At 45.1% G+C, this 16323-nt stretch overlaps 1 protein-coding gene across 1 annotated transcript in view; it reads right to left on the minus strand.

The window, feature by feature from the left end:
• Nucleotides 1-2115: 2115 nt before the first annotated feature.
• Nucleotides 2116-16323, minus strand: part of ptchd1 (patched domain containing 1) — a 14835-nt gene continuing 627 nt past the window's right edge. The window contains exons 1-3 of the mRNA XM_027152553.2: nt 15617-16323; nt 13273-13939; nt 2116-6401 (exon numbers count right to left, since the gene is read on the minus strand). The exon at nt 15617-16323 is cut by the window's right edge and continues 627 nt beyond it. Coding sequence (XP_027008354.1) covers nt 4750-6401; nt 13273-13939; nt 15617-15964 — 2667 coding nt within the window. The 5' untranslated portion in view covers nt 15965-16323 and the 3' untranslated portion in view covers nt 2116-4749. The remainder of the gene's footprint in view (nt 6402-13272; nt 13940-15616) is intronic.

A 16323-nucleotide genomic window follows, 5' to 3' on the forward strand; every position in this document is an offset into this window, starting at 1 on the left:
ATACCATTAAGGAGCTCATGCAGTGGATGATCCTGCTTCCAAGCCTCTCAGATCAGCACCAGGATCAGGATCAGGATCCGAGGTTTTCCGGGATGTCTGTGCCATGGAGGGCAGAAATTTAGCCCCGTCTTTGTTTGTGAGGATTATGAAGAGCACATACTGTATGAATCTCTGAGCTTTGTTGTGGCATTGAATTTTTGTGTAAGGGGATCAGACTGGAATGAGGACAACTCAAAGATTTATTGCATGAAATCTGCCCCAAGGGCTGGAACATAGAGCTGTGATGTAACCTGTGTATAAAAGAGTGTGATCCATAAAACCTGTGAATAAAAGCAGAGATGTTTAGCATGTTGACTGAAGCAGTAATAGATCCAGAGAACACACTGTTTAGATGGATTTGATGTACCTTCTACATGTGAGCCGGTGTGGAGCCGGTTATTTAGTGTGTTTACTGCAATGCACCACTTACTGTTTCTCTTTCTATACCACTATATTAGGTCTTTCCAAATATCGGTTCTATGTTCGTATGAGTCTCTGATGAGATTGGGTGTTTCACCAAGACAGCAGGTAAATGTGAACGATGTCAAACAATGTATAAAACCTCCAGTTAAATACTTTACATGTCTTTTCAGTTCAAAATGTTTCTGATGTTTCAGTCAAATACAACAAACACCAACTAATATCAGTGAAATCCACATTAAAGCATTTAAATTGCATCAAGTCTAAACAAAGGTTCTGAAAATACACCCGATATCTAATTATTTCCTCAGTCACACACTCCATTTATTTAGTCAGGGTGTGTACTGGACTTTCAGAATACATAATTTTTGCATTTAATTACATTCTCATCCACCCAGTAATGACTGAAGTGTCCCATGAATCATTCACGACTCCACCTTCACCTGGAAATGGTTAAAGACTAATTCCTTTTTTCTGAGCTAGTTCCTGGTTAGATGTCTTCTGATTAGTCAGATGATCTTATTTAATTCTCTAGAGGAATGCTGTGATAATCCTAGCGCTATCGAGGCACTCGGTCTTACATGTATATCATTCCAGCTAAAACTTTTATTTATTTAGTTTTCTTTAAAATTACACAGGGGGGCTTAGTGGTTAGCACGTTTGCCTCACACCTCCAGGGTTGGGGGATCGATTCCCACCACCACCTTGTGTGTATGGAGTTTGCATGTTCTCCCCGTGCCACGGGGGTTTCCTCCGTGTACTCCGGTTTCCTCCCCGGTCCAAAGACATGCATGGTAGGTTGATTGGCATCTCTGGAAAATTGTCCGTAGTGTGTGTGTGTGTGTGTGTGTGTGTGTGTGTGTGTGTGTGTGTGTGTGTGAGTGCCCTGTGATGGGTTGGCACTCCGTCCAGGGTGTATCCTGCCTCGATGCCCGATGACGCCTGAGATAGGCACAGGCTCCCCGTGACCCGAGGCAGTTCGGATAAGCGGTAGGAAATGAATGAATTTAACCTCACGTGTCCCGGTCGGAGGTGGCTTGGAGACAGAACCGTACGCAGGATAGCTTCAAATGAAAGGCGTTTAATACAGGAGGAAGACAAACATAAACCACACTACACAGGGAACTAACAATATTATAATGAAGCCGCGCTGCCTAAGGCAACGCGGCTCACATATAAACAGATAGGGACAATCACACACAATGGGGAACAGGTGTGATGACCGGGAGGAGCAGACGAAGACGAGGCAATCACGTGACACAAACGCACATGGCCATAAGTCTGCGCGGATCCCTGACACACGGCTGCTTCAAGCCTCTTTTATTGTAATCTTCCTTTGGTTCACTTTTTCACACATGCAAACTCCACACACACAAGGCGGAGTCGGGAATCGAACCCACAACCCTGGAGGTGTGAGGTGAACGTGCTAACCACTGCCCCCCTGGTTAAATTCATAATATTTTAATATCTTAACAGATATTCTGTTAGTGTACAACAATGTAGACACAGCAAGGTTTCATGAATGCATAATAACAATAATGTGCATTTGAACCATATGATGCTTCTGTTGTCCACATGATGGCAGTGTGCACTGATGTTGAACACACAAACTCCAAAATAACACTACTAAACACTTTCATGTTCTAGTTTGCTTTATTAGTTGAATTTTATACAAATAGATACAAAACCAACAAATCTTTCCCAATGGGCAAATTCCTGTCTGTTCTCTATGTGTATATCAAGTTCAGTCATTTTATTTAAAGCAAAAACAACTAAAAACCAATCAAGAGTGTGTTCAGTGTGATGAATTATTCAAGAAGTGTGTTTTCTACCTCAGGGTTTCTCAAGATTTCACATTTCCAGCCGCATTTCTGCCCCAAATCCGGTGTGTTTGTACTTCAAAACGGTTCAGGAATCAGATGAAGGAACGTTACGGAGGATGTGCATCATATTATTCAATTCAGCAGCTAAAATCAGAGGCTACACGGACAGACAGAGTGTGTATGTAAGTGTGATTTAGATAAGATTCGACACAGAGGTGAAAATATGGATTCATTGATAAAATAAATATTACAAGAACAAACAGGATTATCTGTTAAAGGGTAACAAGTTTTCAAGTTTCTTTATCGCGGGACAGAATGTAATAAACTTAGATCGTCGGATACAGAGTGACGTCGTCCTGCTTCGTTTCTACCCAAAGAGGAAAATGGTTCAATGATACGATCTGACCTAGAAGAGGACCGATAAGGCGATTAAAATGCTTTCTCCCGACTGGTAAGGAACATGTAAGGAGAGATACGAGGTAATGTACAGTAGAGGAGATGTTCAGTAATGACGTACGTGTATTAACAGTAAAGCGGATGGTGGCAGAGCTCAGAACGGCGAGAAACAGGTGGAAGAACTGCATCATCATATCTTTCAGTTTTTCCTCACAGCCTTTCCTCAGTGATGTGTTCCGGTGATGGTGTGAATAAGAAGAAAAGAGCATTTGTTTGTGACCTGCGAGAGGAACCAACACTACAGACCGGGTCTCCGTGATGTTCTACTAAAATCTCATCTATCGACTCCAGCTTGCTGATATAGTAAAATAACGAGTGACATTTAATGTTATGTCTCTAACAGTCGGATATACTTTATTATCCATTTGTTGTCAATTTTAGCGTTATGGAACATCTATGAAACAAGTTCTCACTGTAGTTCTCTCAGCTCTAAATGGTCAAACCTTCTCCAGCCTCTCTTTACTCTCTCTCTCTGAGATAATACGACGAAAACAAACTTCAGCTTGTCATGTTACTGAGAATCCGTACAGTAACAGATGTGGGGGAAAAGGTTCCGGCTTTACCTCTGACTGGTACACGGCGCTGTCAGTAGAGACTCCTTCACTACACCGTACATAAATATCTCAAAGAAATTCTCATCATATTGACGATAACAGACTGTTGTACATCTGATCGTGTGGGTTGTCTGCCGTACGAAGTCCCTGTGAACGAGCTGTTACTACAGAAACGGTAATGTACGAGATCGAGAGCGTTAATGTAAACTACTGAAAATGAATCAACACATTCTGACCAATCGGAATCCAGAACTCAGTATCGTATCTTGCATGAGATAAAGTGTCGCTATTATATTTTTAAAAAAATCCTGCCATCAAACTCTCGTTCGATGTTTCCTTCTGTCTCTAGACTTCTCTATTCTGTTTTTCTCACTGTGTGTGTGTGTGTGTGTGTGTGTGTGTGTGTGTGTGTGTGTGTGTGTGTGTGTGTGTGTATCTTTCTCTCACTACCCTTATCCTCTCCCTCCTTTGTGCATCTCATACTGAGAGAACAACGACACAAAGAGAGTGATTCCGGCTCATACATATTGATGAGGAGCATTGTGTGTGTGACAGTGTGATTTTCAAGGAACAAAAAAAAATAAAATAAAACACACTCCAGGAACTCTGGGATGGAATCATTTGTAGGTTATTTACAACCTGCGCACGTGCATAACTTAATCAGCCATCGATTCCCATTAAGGGCTATTAGGAACTGGCTGGATACTTAAGGGGTGGGGTGGGGGGCATGTATTTACAGTATAATCTAACGCTAAATTGTGACAGTCGTGTTGAGGGGTTACCATGGAAGCGATGCAGCATCTCTCTCCACCAGAGATCAAGTGTTCTAACAAATGAAAAAAAATTCAAGGGCAGGATCAAAGCCTTGAAATGACAAATTAGCTAGAGATTGAATTTATATGGCTAACAAAGGACATGGCTATTAAAAAACTAATATGGCTGCCTTAGCATTGATTTAGCCATGAGGCCTTTTGACCACTTGTATATAAGAGCGGCTGGCTTCTATTTCTTATTTGTAGATTTTGATATCACAGTCATGAGGAAATGTTTTGTATAGCATGTTTTTGTAAGTGCGTCTGAACTGCATTAAGGCGAAACCTTGTTGAGAGAATTCAGCTGCTCGTCTAGGAGCCGCTCTGTAATTATCTGCAGCTGGCCAAAAATTTGGCTCATTCAGATCACAGAACAAAGACCATCTCTCAGCATCGACTCCGAGACGGAAGATGTGCAGCACGACCTTCGCAGGGCTTTCACTATGACAACCTAGCTTTGTGTTAATGACGAGACCTTTCTAGCAATTTTTTACCATGACAACAAAGCCTAGTTCCAACAAAAGGGCTCAAATACTTTTGCTCAGATTCTATCTGCGTCTGTGACATGACTGGTCCTTCTAAGATTTTATGGACCCTGTGAGCCCAAGCCCTGCCGTTGCTCTTGGTCAGATTTTGTCATTTTGTTCAGACGGTGGTAATCTGATCGACCACTCGGGTACTGTCTGCCATCTCGACACATTCGATCTCTTCTCGGTGCTCGGCCATGTTTTTCCTTTCCCTTCGCTTTTTCTTGGATGGAGGCAAGAATGTCAGAAGGACTGGAAGGATAGCGAGGCAGTGGAAAGCAGTGATGAGGGCGGTGAGGAAAAAACACCTGAATAGTGTGTGAGTAAGGTTGGATGGAACCGCTGCTAAAGGCAACAACGCCGCACCGTAACACATGTAGCTCTGCAGGGCAGGGACCCCGTGCCGCTCCAGTGACACCTTCACCCATCGTGTACGTGTCGATTCTCGTCCCAGAGCAAAGGCCGACACTAGAGGCACGCTCGAGTCCACGGCATAGTTCACCCCATAAATGAGGCACAGCACTGACACACAGTCTAACTCCACTTGCCACAGGGTCATAAATCCCACCACACCAAATTCCACAGAGGCCACCGTCACAGTTATCCAGGCGTTCACCAAAGGGTCTGTAGCCAGGAAGCTAGAAAAAAAGAGCAAGAACAAAGCAGCAATGCACGAGTTCTTCAGTGGTGCACCCACTGATGATGCATAACGGTCCATGTACACAAAAGAAGGGTTGAAGATTATGAACTTCACCCTGGAGGTCAGCGAGAGTTTGCGCAGTGTGTCTAACAAAATAGACATCTCCTCTCGCTTGTTCTCTGTCGTCTTGGCCGCCAGGAACATCCGGGAAGCCACAACGTCAAACTCTCCATCAGCCCGCTTGGCAAATATGATGTCGTCTGAAAAATGGAGGTAGCGGGGCTGGCGGAGGAATCCTGAACGCAGGTAATCGGTGAAGTTCCTGCGCGAAAGGCTGGTTGTGATGTTCAGACCATGCAGGTAGTTTAGGTAACTCTCAAACCAGGAGATCCGCTCAAACCCTTTGGTGTACTCGAGGAGGTCGTCCTGCACACTGGTGTTCCAGTACTCGATAGATTCATAGATGTAGAAGCCAATCACAGGGCTGTAACTACTGAAGTAGCGCTGTTGTGCCCGGGTGTAGGCAATGGTGCTGGTCTCTGTTGCGACAACATTACTGAGATCTGAGCCTTCGCTCACCTGTAAGTAGCCCATCAACGCAAAGGAGATGTATACTAAATAAAAAAGCACTACAAAGGGTTTGACATAAGTGTTGGTGATCCAGTCACAATAGTAGCGCTTCATGAAGGCCACCAGGAGATGGTTCTCGTAGACATGAAGGTCAGCAGGTTCCGACGCTTCCTCGTTGTAATGCGTGTACATCAGGAAGCGATACCACGCTGGCTTTTGCTGCAGTAAATCAGGCTTGGGGACTCGCCTGCAGAATAGGCTGTGGCGATAGTTGTTTTCAAGGTAACCTGCAAAAACCAGGTTGGACCCATAGAAGGTGAGGATGTAGAGGTAGTTAAAGAGGATGGAAATGCAGGCAATGTGGCAGAAGAGGCGCACAGCCTCGATGTTGGTGAAGGGGCTGGCGCCGATGCCAAAGGTGACGAGGTGAAGGGCGGTGCTGGCTGTGAACGGAAGCATGCAGTCAGAGAATACAGCAGCCACTCGCTCTTTTACATGCTGGTCCTCACGGGTCCGTCGCCACGAAGACAGCATCTCAAACATGCCAAACAAGCCATGACCTTAAGGAGATAGAGAGAGACAGAGAGAAAGAAAGAGAGAGAGAGAGAGAGAGAGAGAGAGAGAGAGAGAGAGAGAGAGAGAGAGAGATATTTCAGAGCTATTTAAATCTTGAATTGTCCGACATAATCATTGCAAGACGGTGCACCTTTCACCTAAAGTGACAGAAGAGTCTGCTGGGAAAGGAGCCGCATAAATAATTGACTAAAAGCCTGACAAGATGGCAATCCTGCACTAAAACATCAGAGACAAATGGATGTTTCTCTGTCGCTCTTTTATTCCATCTTTTCCCCACCTGTTGAATTACTCATAATGTATAATGTTCATTTCATTACCGTAAAATATGGCAGCCGATCTTTATTTTGAAACGTAATTCATCATTTTATAGCATGATGGTTTTAACCAGTCTGGTCTGAATCTGGTTAAAGGATCCCTACATTAGGTAGAGGGATGTTGCCCTCGCTCCATCTCTACATAAAGAGAGCGCTTCGGTGGTGTTTTAATCCTTTAGTCTGTCCAGGGATCTCACCTCCTCACCTGCTCACCTCCTCACCTCCTCACCTGCTCACCTCCTCACCTCCTCACCTGCTCACCTCCTCACCTGCTCACCTCCTCACCTGCTCACCTCCTCACCTCCTCACCTCCTCACCTGCTCACCTCCTCACCTCCTCACCTGCTCACCTCCTCACCTGCTCACCTCCTCACCTCCTCACCTGCTCACCTCCTCACCTGCTCACCTCCTCACCTCCTCACCTCCTCACCTCCTCACCTGCTCACCTCCTCACCTCCTCACCTGCTCACCTCCTCACCTGCTCACCTCCTCACCTCCTCACCTGCTCACCTCCTCACCTGCTCACCTCCTCACCTGCTCACCTTCTCACCTCCTCACCTCCTCACCTGCTCACCTCCTCACCTGCTCACCTCCTCACCTGCTCACCTCCTCACCTCCTCACCTGCACACCTTCTCACCTGCTCACCTGCTCACCTCCTCACCTGCTCACCTGCTCACCTCCTCACCTGCTCACCTCCTCACCTGCTCACCTCCTCACCTCCTCACCTGCTCACCTCCTCACCTGCACACCTTCTCACCTGCTCACCTGCTCACCTTCTCACCTGCTCACCTGCTCACCTCCTCACCTGCTCACCTGCTCACCTCCTCACCTGCTCACCTCCTCACCTGCTCACCTGCTCACCTCCTCACCTGCTCACCTCCTCACCTGCACACCTTCTCACCTCCTCACCTTCTCACCTGCTCACCTGCTCACCTGCTCACCTCCTCACCTGCTCACCTCCTCACCTGCTCACCTCCTCACCTGCTCACCTTCTCACCTCCTCACCTCCTCACCTCCTCACCTGCTCACCTGCTCACCTGCTCACCTGCTCACCTGCTCACCTCCTCACCTGCTCACCTCCTCACCTGCTCACCTCCTCACCTGCACATCTGCTCAAAGAGCTTCCAAAGCTTCAATCGGAATACCTCCAACAACTTCATCTCCATCTTTGCTAAGAATCCGAGCTACGTCTCTAAGGCAACACATGGCTTCTGGGACTTTGACTCCAGGCTTTGCTTCAACATCTTCTCTACTTCTACACCGGATTACTCATTAACATGACAAACACATGGCAGATATTTCAGTATGAACACATTTAATACGTGGAGTAGAACTTTAACACCAATATAAGAGCCAGTGAACCTCCTAGTTTAACTGGTCCACACGTCTGTTCACAGATCAATCCTCCTTTGTGTTTTCACCCTGCAGCACTGTCAGAATTCTCGAATGATCCAAAAATAACAGTCTAAAATTTGCCTGAGGCGTTCCTGTCAGAGTTGATTTGATTCAGCAGGTACAGAGAGCGAAGGGATGCACTGATTTTATGATGAACTGATTCGAGAAGAAGGATACAGGGAAGAACAGAAGGTTAGAAGGTTACTGCATTCCTGCTCTTCTTTCCTAGCATGCTGAACTCTTGTCCTTATACTCAAACATTCATTCATTCATTCATTCACTCATTTTCTACCGCTTATCCGAACTTCCCGGGTCACGGGGAGCCTGTGCCTATCTCAGGCGTCATCGGGCATCGAGGCAGGATACACCCTGGATGGAGTGCCAACCCATCACAGGGCACACACACACTCTCATTCACTCACACACACACTACGGACAATTTTCCAAAGATGCCAATCAACCTACCATGCATGTCTTTGGACCGGGGGAGGAAACCGGAGTACCCGGAGGAAACCTTAGTTCATACTAGCAAGTGACAAGTGGCTTGTGCTGCTTGTGGGTGTGGCCTGTCCAGGTCATTAGTCCAGGTAACTCGAACCAGAACACACTAACTAGGGTGAAAATCTGTTACATGCTACATGCTCAATGTCCGCCTCAGATCAGCAAAGCAGCTAGCTAACTTTATTAGCTGTACACGTCAACGATCCATGCTGCTTATTTTCCGAGCTTCTTTTTCCCGTAATGTCTCTACTGATATTATAACGAGAGGATGTATATGATGGGATATGATGAAAGTTCTCAACAAAAAAAGAAAGTTCTCCTGTCTCTCGCTAGCGTGAATGCCAACCGTGATTACCGTGAGAAGCGTAGATACATAAGAGATGCCTGAAAATCTCTCTAAACCTAAAGAGTCATCATAACGTTACAGAGATCACAAATCGGCACCAAGACTTTCACAAACTCGCAGCTAAAACGTTCTCCGTCTTTCTCATAGACCGGTCACTTATGTATAATCGAGGTGCTGTGAGGAGAGATCTCATTCACACTACGCTGGGTAAGAGCTTCACGTCGCTGCTCAGGGACTCTGCGGAAGTTGCTGGAGTAACTGGGTCAGTCTACTTTTAGAAGCTTCCATGTGCTATAACACAGCCCTCGCATCTCGCGTATGATGGACGTTTGAACAGCTCACAGTGACATTTTAACATTTAACAAGCTTTTTTAATCACTGGGCTATTCATGTAAACACAACACAACACATTTTCTTTCTGTCTTTCTTTCTTTCTTTCTTTCTTTCTTTATTTCATCTTTCTTTCTTTCTATTTTCGTGCTGCATGCACGGTCGGGGCAGATGGCTCTCACCTCCGAGGTCGCCATGGCGCCAGTGACTCATCAGCCCTGACGGTAATTCCCTCAACCTTCTGACCTGAGAACAGTTTCAACGAACACTTCACTTCACTCGATTCAGGAGACAGCAGACTCAGCTGCACCAGGATCTTCTCCAAAACTAATCAAAGATACGAGTCCTTACTCGTAAATGACCCACAGGTAGGACTGATCTATTACAGGCTAAGGAGAAAAACTCAGGAAAGAGGGAGAGAGGAGGGAAATGGACGAGGACGAGGATGACTCAGCATCATTGGGTGAGCTCCAGATGGGTTGATATTCAAGGAATAAATTACTGTGTGTCATTCTGTTATAGTAAAACACAGAGCGATAGAACAATAAGCTCTAGAGTAACTCCTAATAATCCTGAAGTTGATTATTTTCCTCTAACAGCATGTCCCCAAGTGTTTTATACTGCACCATAGCGGTTTAACAGCCATTACATGGGATAATTATTATCTATTGCGTAAACAGCAGCAGTTAGTAATAATAAGTCCTAATACTACAGACCCCCTCGGTAAAGATTAAAGGAAATGTCACGGACCACAAAATCCCTGACGTTTAATCCGATCACAGCCCTGTGAACAAGCTGTTGCTATAGAAACGATTAGAGAATAGAAACATATTAGAACGAGTGCATCAATAGAAACCTGCCGTCATAAAAAACTCACTACACTCTCTCTCTCTCTCTCTCTCTCTCTCTCTCTCTCTCTCTCTCTCTCTCTCTTCCTTTTCGTGACCTTTTTGATTCCTCTGAGAAAAGCTTCTACACTTCCTCCAGTCCCTCACTCCACAGTTTAAAGAAACATAGCGATAACATAACGAGAATCTGTTCCTACTGCACATCACGAGCATCACAAAACTCATAACATGCATCTGTATTAGCACTCTGGTGTTTCCCAGCACATCAGACTGCACACGATCGGCGCTTCCTCCCATTAAAATAATATTAATCCCAGCAATCACGACCCATCAAAACTCCTCTGTCGGTCGTTCCATTATTGTCGGAGGATTATCGAATGAACCCATTCTGATGTCTCTGTAATAGAATTAGATTTTTATTCTGGTGGAGCTCAGAGATAAGGGCTCATTGTGCTGGAAGAAGTCTGTAATGCTGTAATTATCATGTCCCATGTTTCTATTTTCCCGCTCGAGCACAGATGGAAGAATGGACTGACCTCAGAGTCTTTCTCCTGAACATATTATTTCAGAGAAACCATAAATGTATTAGTGAGAAGTCTGGCTAAATAAATCTCCTGGGTCTGGGTTTAATTAGAATAAAAAAAAGTGGCTAATGTCATGCGACATAACGTAATTGCGTACCATGAGCTATTTAGCCAGATAAGTGCATTAATACGGATTAATGAAGGTAAACAAACAAGCTTATGAAGCTGCTCACCATCTTTATTTTCTCTTAATACTCTGTACAAGCAAAGGTTTGTGCACCACTGACCATCACACTCCTCAGGGTGAGTTAAACATCTCCTGTGTTGTACTGTATGTTATAATCACTCACTCCTGTGCCTATCTCAGGCGTCATCGGGCATCGAGGCAGGATACATCCTGGACGGAGTGCCAACCCATCACAGGGCACACACACACACTCTCATTCACTCACACACTCACACACTCACACAGTATGGACAATTTTCCAGAGATGCCAATCAACCTACCATGCATGTCGGAAACCCCCGAGGCACGGGGAGAACATGCAAACTCCACTCACACAAGGCGGATGTGGGAATCGAACCCCGTCCCTGGAGGTGTGAGGCAAATGTGCTAACCACTAACCCACCGTGCCCCCCCCCCCATGTTATAATCAGCTCCACTCTTCTCTTCTGGAAGTTTTTACACTAGATGTTGTATTGTGGCTTTGGGGATTTGTGAAGGTTCATAGTGTACAAGAGCGTTGTGGCCTAATGGGGGCAGTAGTGGTCTAATGGGGGCAGTAGTGGTCTAATGGGGGCAGTCGTGGCCTAATGGTTACAGAGTCTGACTTGTAACTTTCAGGTTGTGGGTTCGAGTCTCAGGCCTGAGTTGCCCTTGCACTTTGGATGGGTTTAAACACAGAGAACGTATTCTGAGTCTGGGTCACCGTACTTAGCCGTACGTCACGTCACTTTGTAAACTGTAATCGAAATCAGGCTCAGAAATCAGCAAAAACAGACAATGAGCTAATAAAGAGTTACATTTTCTTTGTTCATTAGTTTTGTTTGTATTCCTCCATCACTGCTACAGTATTTATAGACATCCGTCAGTCTGCTGTCCTCCTGTTTGTGGATTATAGAAATACTACACAGAGTTTCATCTTAAATCGCTTGATATCAACTCATCGTCAGAAATCTTTTGCTTTTCCTCTCGCAGCAGCTACATCCGTTTGAAAATCAGCACACACACTGTTTCTCTGTCGACACCACCACCTAATGGCACACGTGTGGCTGAATATGAAGACTGTTAGATGTCTGGATGCATCTTGTCCTGCACTACCTTCATGTCTTCTTGCCTGAGGTGTTACTCTGCTTGACTTCCCTCCTCCTGAGTGCACTCCTATCCTCACTGCTCTCAAGCCTTCTTCTCTTTCTCTGTCATTCTTCCGTCGTCTTATTTCCACCGAGTGCCCTAGTTACCATAACCCCCCCCCCCCCTCCAACACATGGCACTAATTACAGCATGTGTGGAAGACAGAGAACAATAGCAGGAGCGAGAGAGCGAGATAAAGACGGAGGCGATGTCAGCGTGAACGTCGGTCTGTGTTTGTGAATTCCGACACGTTCTCACTCTGAGCTTTCTTTTACTCACTTATTTTATTCTTTGATTTGTTTCGTGAGTTCCTGAAGGATAAAGTACAAAGAAGACCGGAGCGCTCGGCCCTGTCGCGAGTGAGATGAAGCTCCCTGCTGGTTCTTTCATCTGGATTTTAATGTTTAACGAGATTACAAAAGCATAACTACGAGTGGAGATGATTGTTTAACGCAAGTCTTCATCTTCACTGTTAGTTTTACTGCATTTGATTTAAAGGGTTTTGTATTGTTTTAAAAGCGAATGCACAATACTCTGAGCATTGATGGTACCCTTCCATGCCACTGGGGTGCGACTGGCACCAACAAGAGTACCTTTTGTAGCTTAAGTCTTCACCAGTTGCCTTTAAAAATGCTTTAGACAACATAAGGATACCAGGGTGAAGGAAAGGTACAGATAAGTACCCTTTTATTCCTGAAAGTATTATTATAATATTCTTTCAAAGGCAAGTTGTCATTTGTACCAGGGTTATCTTTTTTTGTTATACATTTCTGGGCCTTAAAAGAACATCATACTATTATTTTCTTGAAAAAAGTCCAGTGGAATATGTTCCTATAGAAAGAAGAAGGGGTAAAAACAGGCTTTCTATTGCAGTTTGCCTCCGACATAAACACAACCTTCTACTTCAGGGGTTTCCAAAAGACTTGTGGGGCATCACATTTCCTGGTGCCTTGGCAGTTTGGATTCTCCTCATCACTAAGCAGTTTGTTTTATCGGTCACTCAGGAAGTCGCTGAGGAAGCTAACAAAGCTAAACGGACAGAGACGTTTAGTCTATGCTAATGTCAAGGTTACTGAAATAGTTAAAAGACCAAAATAACTTTTCACAGAATTTGAATAAAATATAAACTATTCAAACAAGTGCATGAGGTCAGATTTGAAAACGCTGTGTTACGTATTCATGTCACACTTATTTGTTTATTATAAGAACAGAAGGATGGTAAGAGAGCGTGAAGGTGTTTTACCTAGCATGATAAAAGGAATTCCGAGGTACGTCGAGTTGTATTTGCCTCCAGTGAGGTTGAAGATCCCGGCGGAGGTGAGTGTCGCGAGGCTGACTGTGACCAGCGCCAGGATTCCCAGCCAGGGTTTGGTGCGTACGCAGTCTCTCATAGAAGAGCAAAGCACAGCGAGCGAGAGGCATGCAGCCAGGCTAAAGAGCAGCGGACGCTCAGATACACGGCTCGTCCTCTGAAAGTCCTTCTGCAGCGAGGACGAGGTGAACGGGTAGACCCCCAGCTCGGGATGTGCTGCGCTGAAGCTCTCCAACTCACGGCAAAAGAGCAGCTCCCAGCGAGCCGCCACCACCTCGTTCAACGCGCTGGAGACCTGCAGGTAGTACGTAAGCTGGAGCGCACGGGCAGCACGGACGCCTTCTCCACCGCTTCCCGCTGTCTGAACCCCGCCGAGTTGGTGTCCGATGTAGGCCTCTCGCCCATCCTTGAGCTGTGTGATGGGGTAGCGCAATGGCAGAACGGTCCGGTTGGAGGTACGTGCTGTTCGCATTTCCTCCAGAACTCGCAAGATGTCATCTACGATGCAGTTCTTGCTATCGTCCAGCAGGCAGAGGTGAGCAAAGGTATAGTTGAAGCCCAGCATAGGAACCTGCATGTGGGTGATGGCACTGTGAAGCTAAAGAGAGAGAGAGAGAGAGAGAGAGAGAGAGAGAGAGAGAGAGAGAGAGAGAGAGAGAGAGAGAGAGATAGTCACATAAAGTGTACAGTTTTATTTAAACACATCAGTAACATAACGAATATATTTATAGCTGCTATAACAGAAGTGAGAACAGGAACTCTGTAGATAACTAATGTACACCTGTCAGCCAATCAGAAGCGAGGATTATCCGTACCTGTGTTATAACGTGGAATTAGAGGCGGCCCGTACGAGTAAAAGACGTGTTTCTGACTGATGAATACAAAGAAACATACTGTACTGTTTGCTGCACAGCTGTCCACAAAGGCGATTAAAATGACTGCTGTACAGCTGACAGAGAAATTGCTGTTGTTGAGGCTGTGAGAGCTGTGATTATATCAAGTCCTAAAAGCGTTTGCATACAACTGTCGAGACCTGCAGGGTTGCCGTTGCTAGGCAACAGGGAAGCATGGCACGGCTCCAAGGACGTTCACTTTTACTTCCTGTTTAAAATTCATTCGATTAAATAGACACAGCCCAGGAACCACAAACAAACAAAATGTTCATGTAATCTTAAATCGAACCTCATTTAAGTCACCAGGCGAGGACAAAAAATTCAACATTAGATGGAAAGATTTACATTAAGAGGAACAGGAAGTACGTGCATTTCAGATTAGTTGGTTTATAAAATGAAGCAGTTCATCACAAGCTACGTCATGAGATTCTACAAGTGGTGAAACTTTTAGAATGAAATGTAAGTAAATATTGAAAGGTTCTGAAATGGTTCTTGGTCAAGGCGGATGGTTCTCCGAAGAAACTTCACCATCTACGGAACATTACTATTGGTTCTTGGTGGTGGAAAAAAGTGTTTCAAATGTTTTCAAATTTTTTAATGGCGCCAAGAGACAAACTGGATATTTTAAGAATTATTTACTGAAATGTTCATTGGGAAACAAAAACCCTTTTTTTTTTGGTTCTTCTTGACACCTTTATTTTTTAAGAGTTGCCGATGATACAAATCACATCCTTTAACAATCTTAATACAAAAACACCGTTTTTTATCAGACGAAGAGTCACAGAGTCGATTCTCTGGTTCAAGGAACAGAAAACTAAAGAGTCAGCCCCAAACCTCCTGCGTCGAATCCACACTGAAACCGATTCACATCGATCAAGAAAATGGATTTAGAATCTTAGTGTTTCAGTTAATGATTTTTATTTTGATTCTTCAGAATGAATCAGGTTTGAAATGCAGGTAAGACTTCGGTGATTCACACCGTTAGGCCTTCAGTCAAGAACATTGAGTTGGAAAGAGCAGGAAAAAGGTCCAAACTCAGGGCCAATGTTTCTCCAGAACACAGGTTGGGAACCTTAGCTAAACTTTTCACATTTGGTGGTCCCTTTAACTATAAAAAGTTCTACAGTTTTTATGAGTTTATGATTTTATGAACATATTTCATCTATTCAAATATTACAGTATGTCCATTATTTGTTCTGTTTATTGGAGCTATGGAACTTTTTATTCCTGAAACTTTCACCGATCAAGTCCACATTTGAGTTATTTAGGTTTGGATTAATTACCTGATAAAAACTTATCAATAACTTTCAATGATTTCTGTCCTCACTTTGAGAGACAGTTGTCCAAAGGAACACACAGATCATCTGACAAAACCTTCTTACCTTCAGGACAAGGTCAACATGGTGAGGTTCAAGCACGCTGCCCCTGTGAGAGGTCACAATTACCCTCCCGTACCTGCCCGGCGTCTGCAGGTCTGAGTAGAGCGTGTGTTTGGAGCGGTTAATGGGGAACAGGCTGTCCACTAGGTTGCCCTCGATCTTTGCCAGGCTGTGTTTGGGGGCTAGCAGATGCTCCACTTCCTCCTCAATGCGGTACCTACTGAAACTGGCACCGAGCAGCACCGAGAGGAGCACGGGCGCCGAGGCAAAGAACACTGGGTGGTTGGCGACAAAGTGGCCCAGCTTGTGGAAGGACGCCCGCAGCCCCTCTTGCACCGCTTGTCGCAACATCCTAGAGCACAAGCAGAGAAGGTGTGCAGGCGACAGGCCTCTGCATGTGCACCATCATCATTATCAGGGGTCCCGAGCATCAACTTTCGGTTTCACACTACAGTCTCTGCAATGAATAATCCCAGTTACCGGTCTGGATGGAGCAGAGACATGATGTCAGTGTGTATTTGTATGTCCTGCTCCTGCACGTGAGCGTGAGCATCCACCGGCGTGAAACTAGGAGGCTGAGAAGACCGAGAAAAAAGTCTTGGAACTGTAGTTACGCAATATGCAGCTGTAACACGCCCCTGTTACACACACACACACACACACACACACACACACACACACACACACACACACACACACACACACACACA

Source organism: Tachysurus fulvidraco, chromosome 25 (assembly GCF_022655615.1).
Source record: "Tachysurus fulvidraco isolate hzauxx_2018 chromosome 25, HZAU_PFXX_2.0, whole genome shotgun sequence".
Classification (NCBI taxonomy): domain Eukaryota; kingdom Metazoa; phylum Chordata; class Actinopteri; order Siluriformes; family Bagridae; genus Tachysurus; species Tachysurus fulvidraco.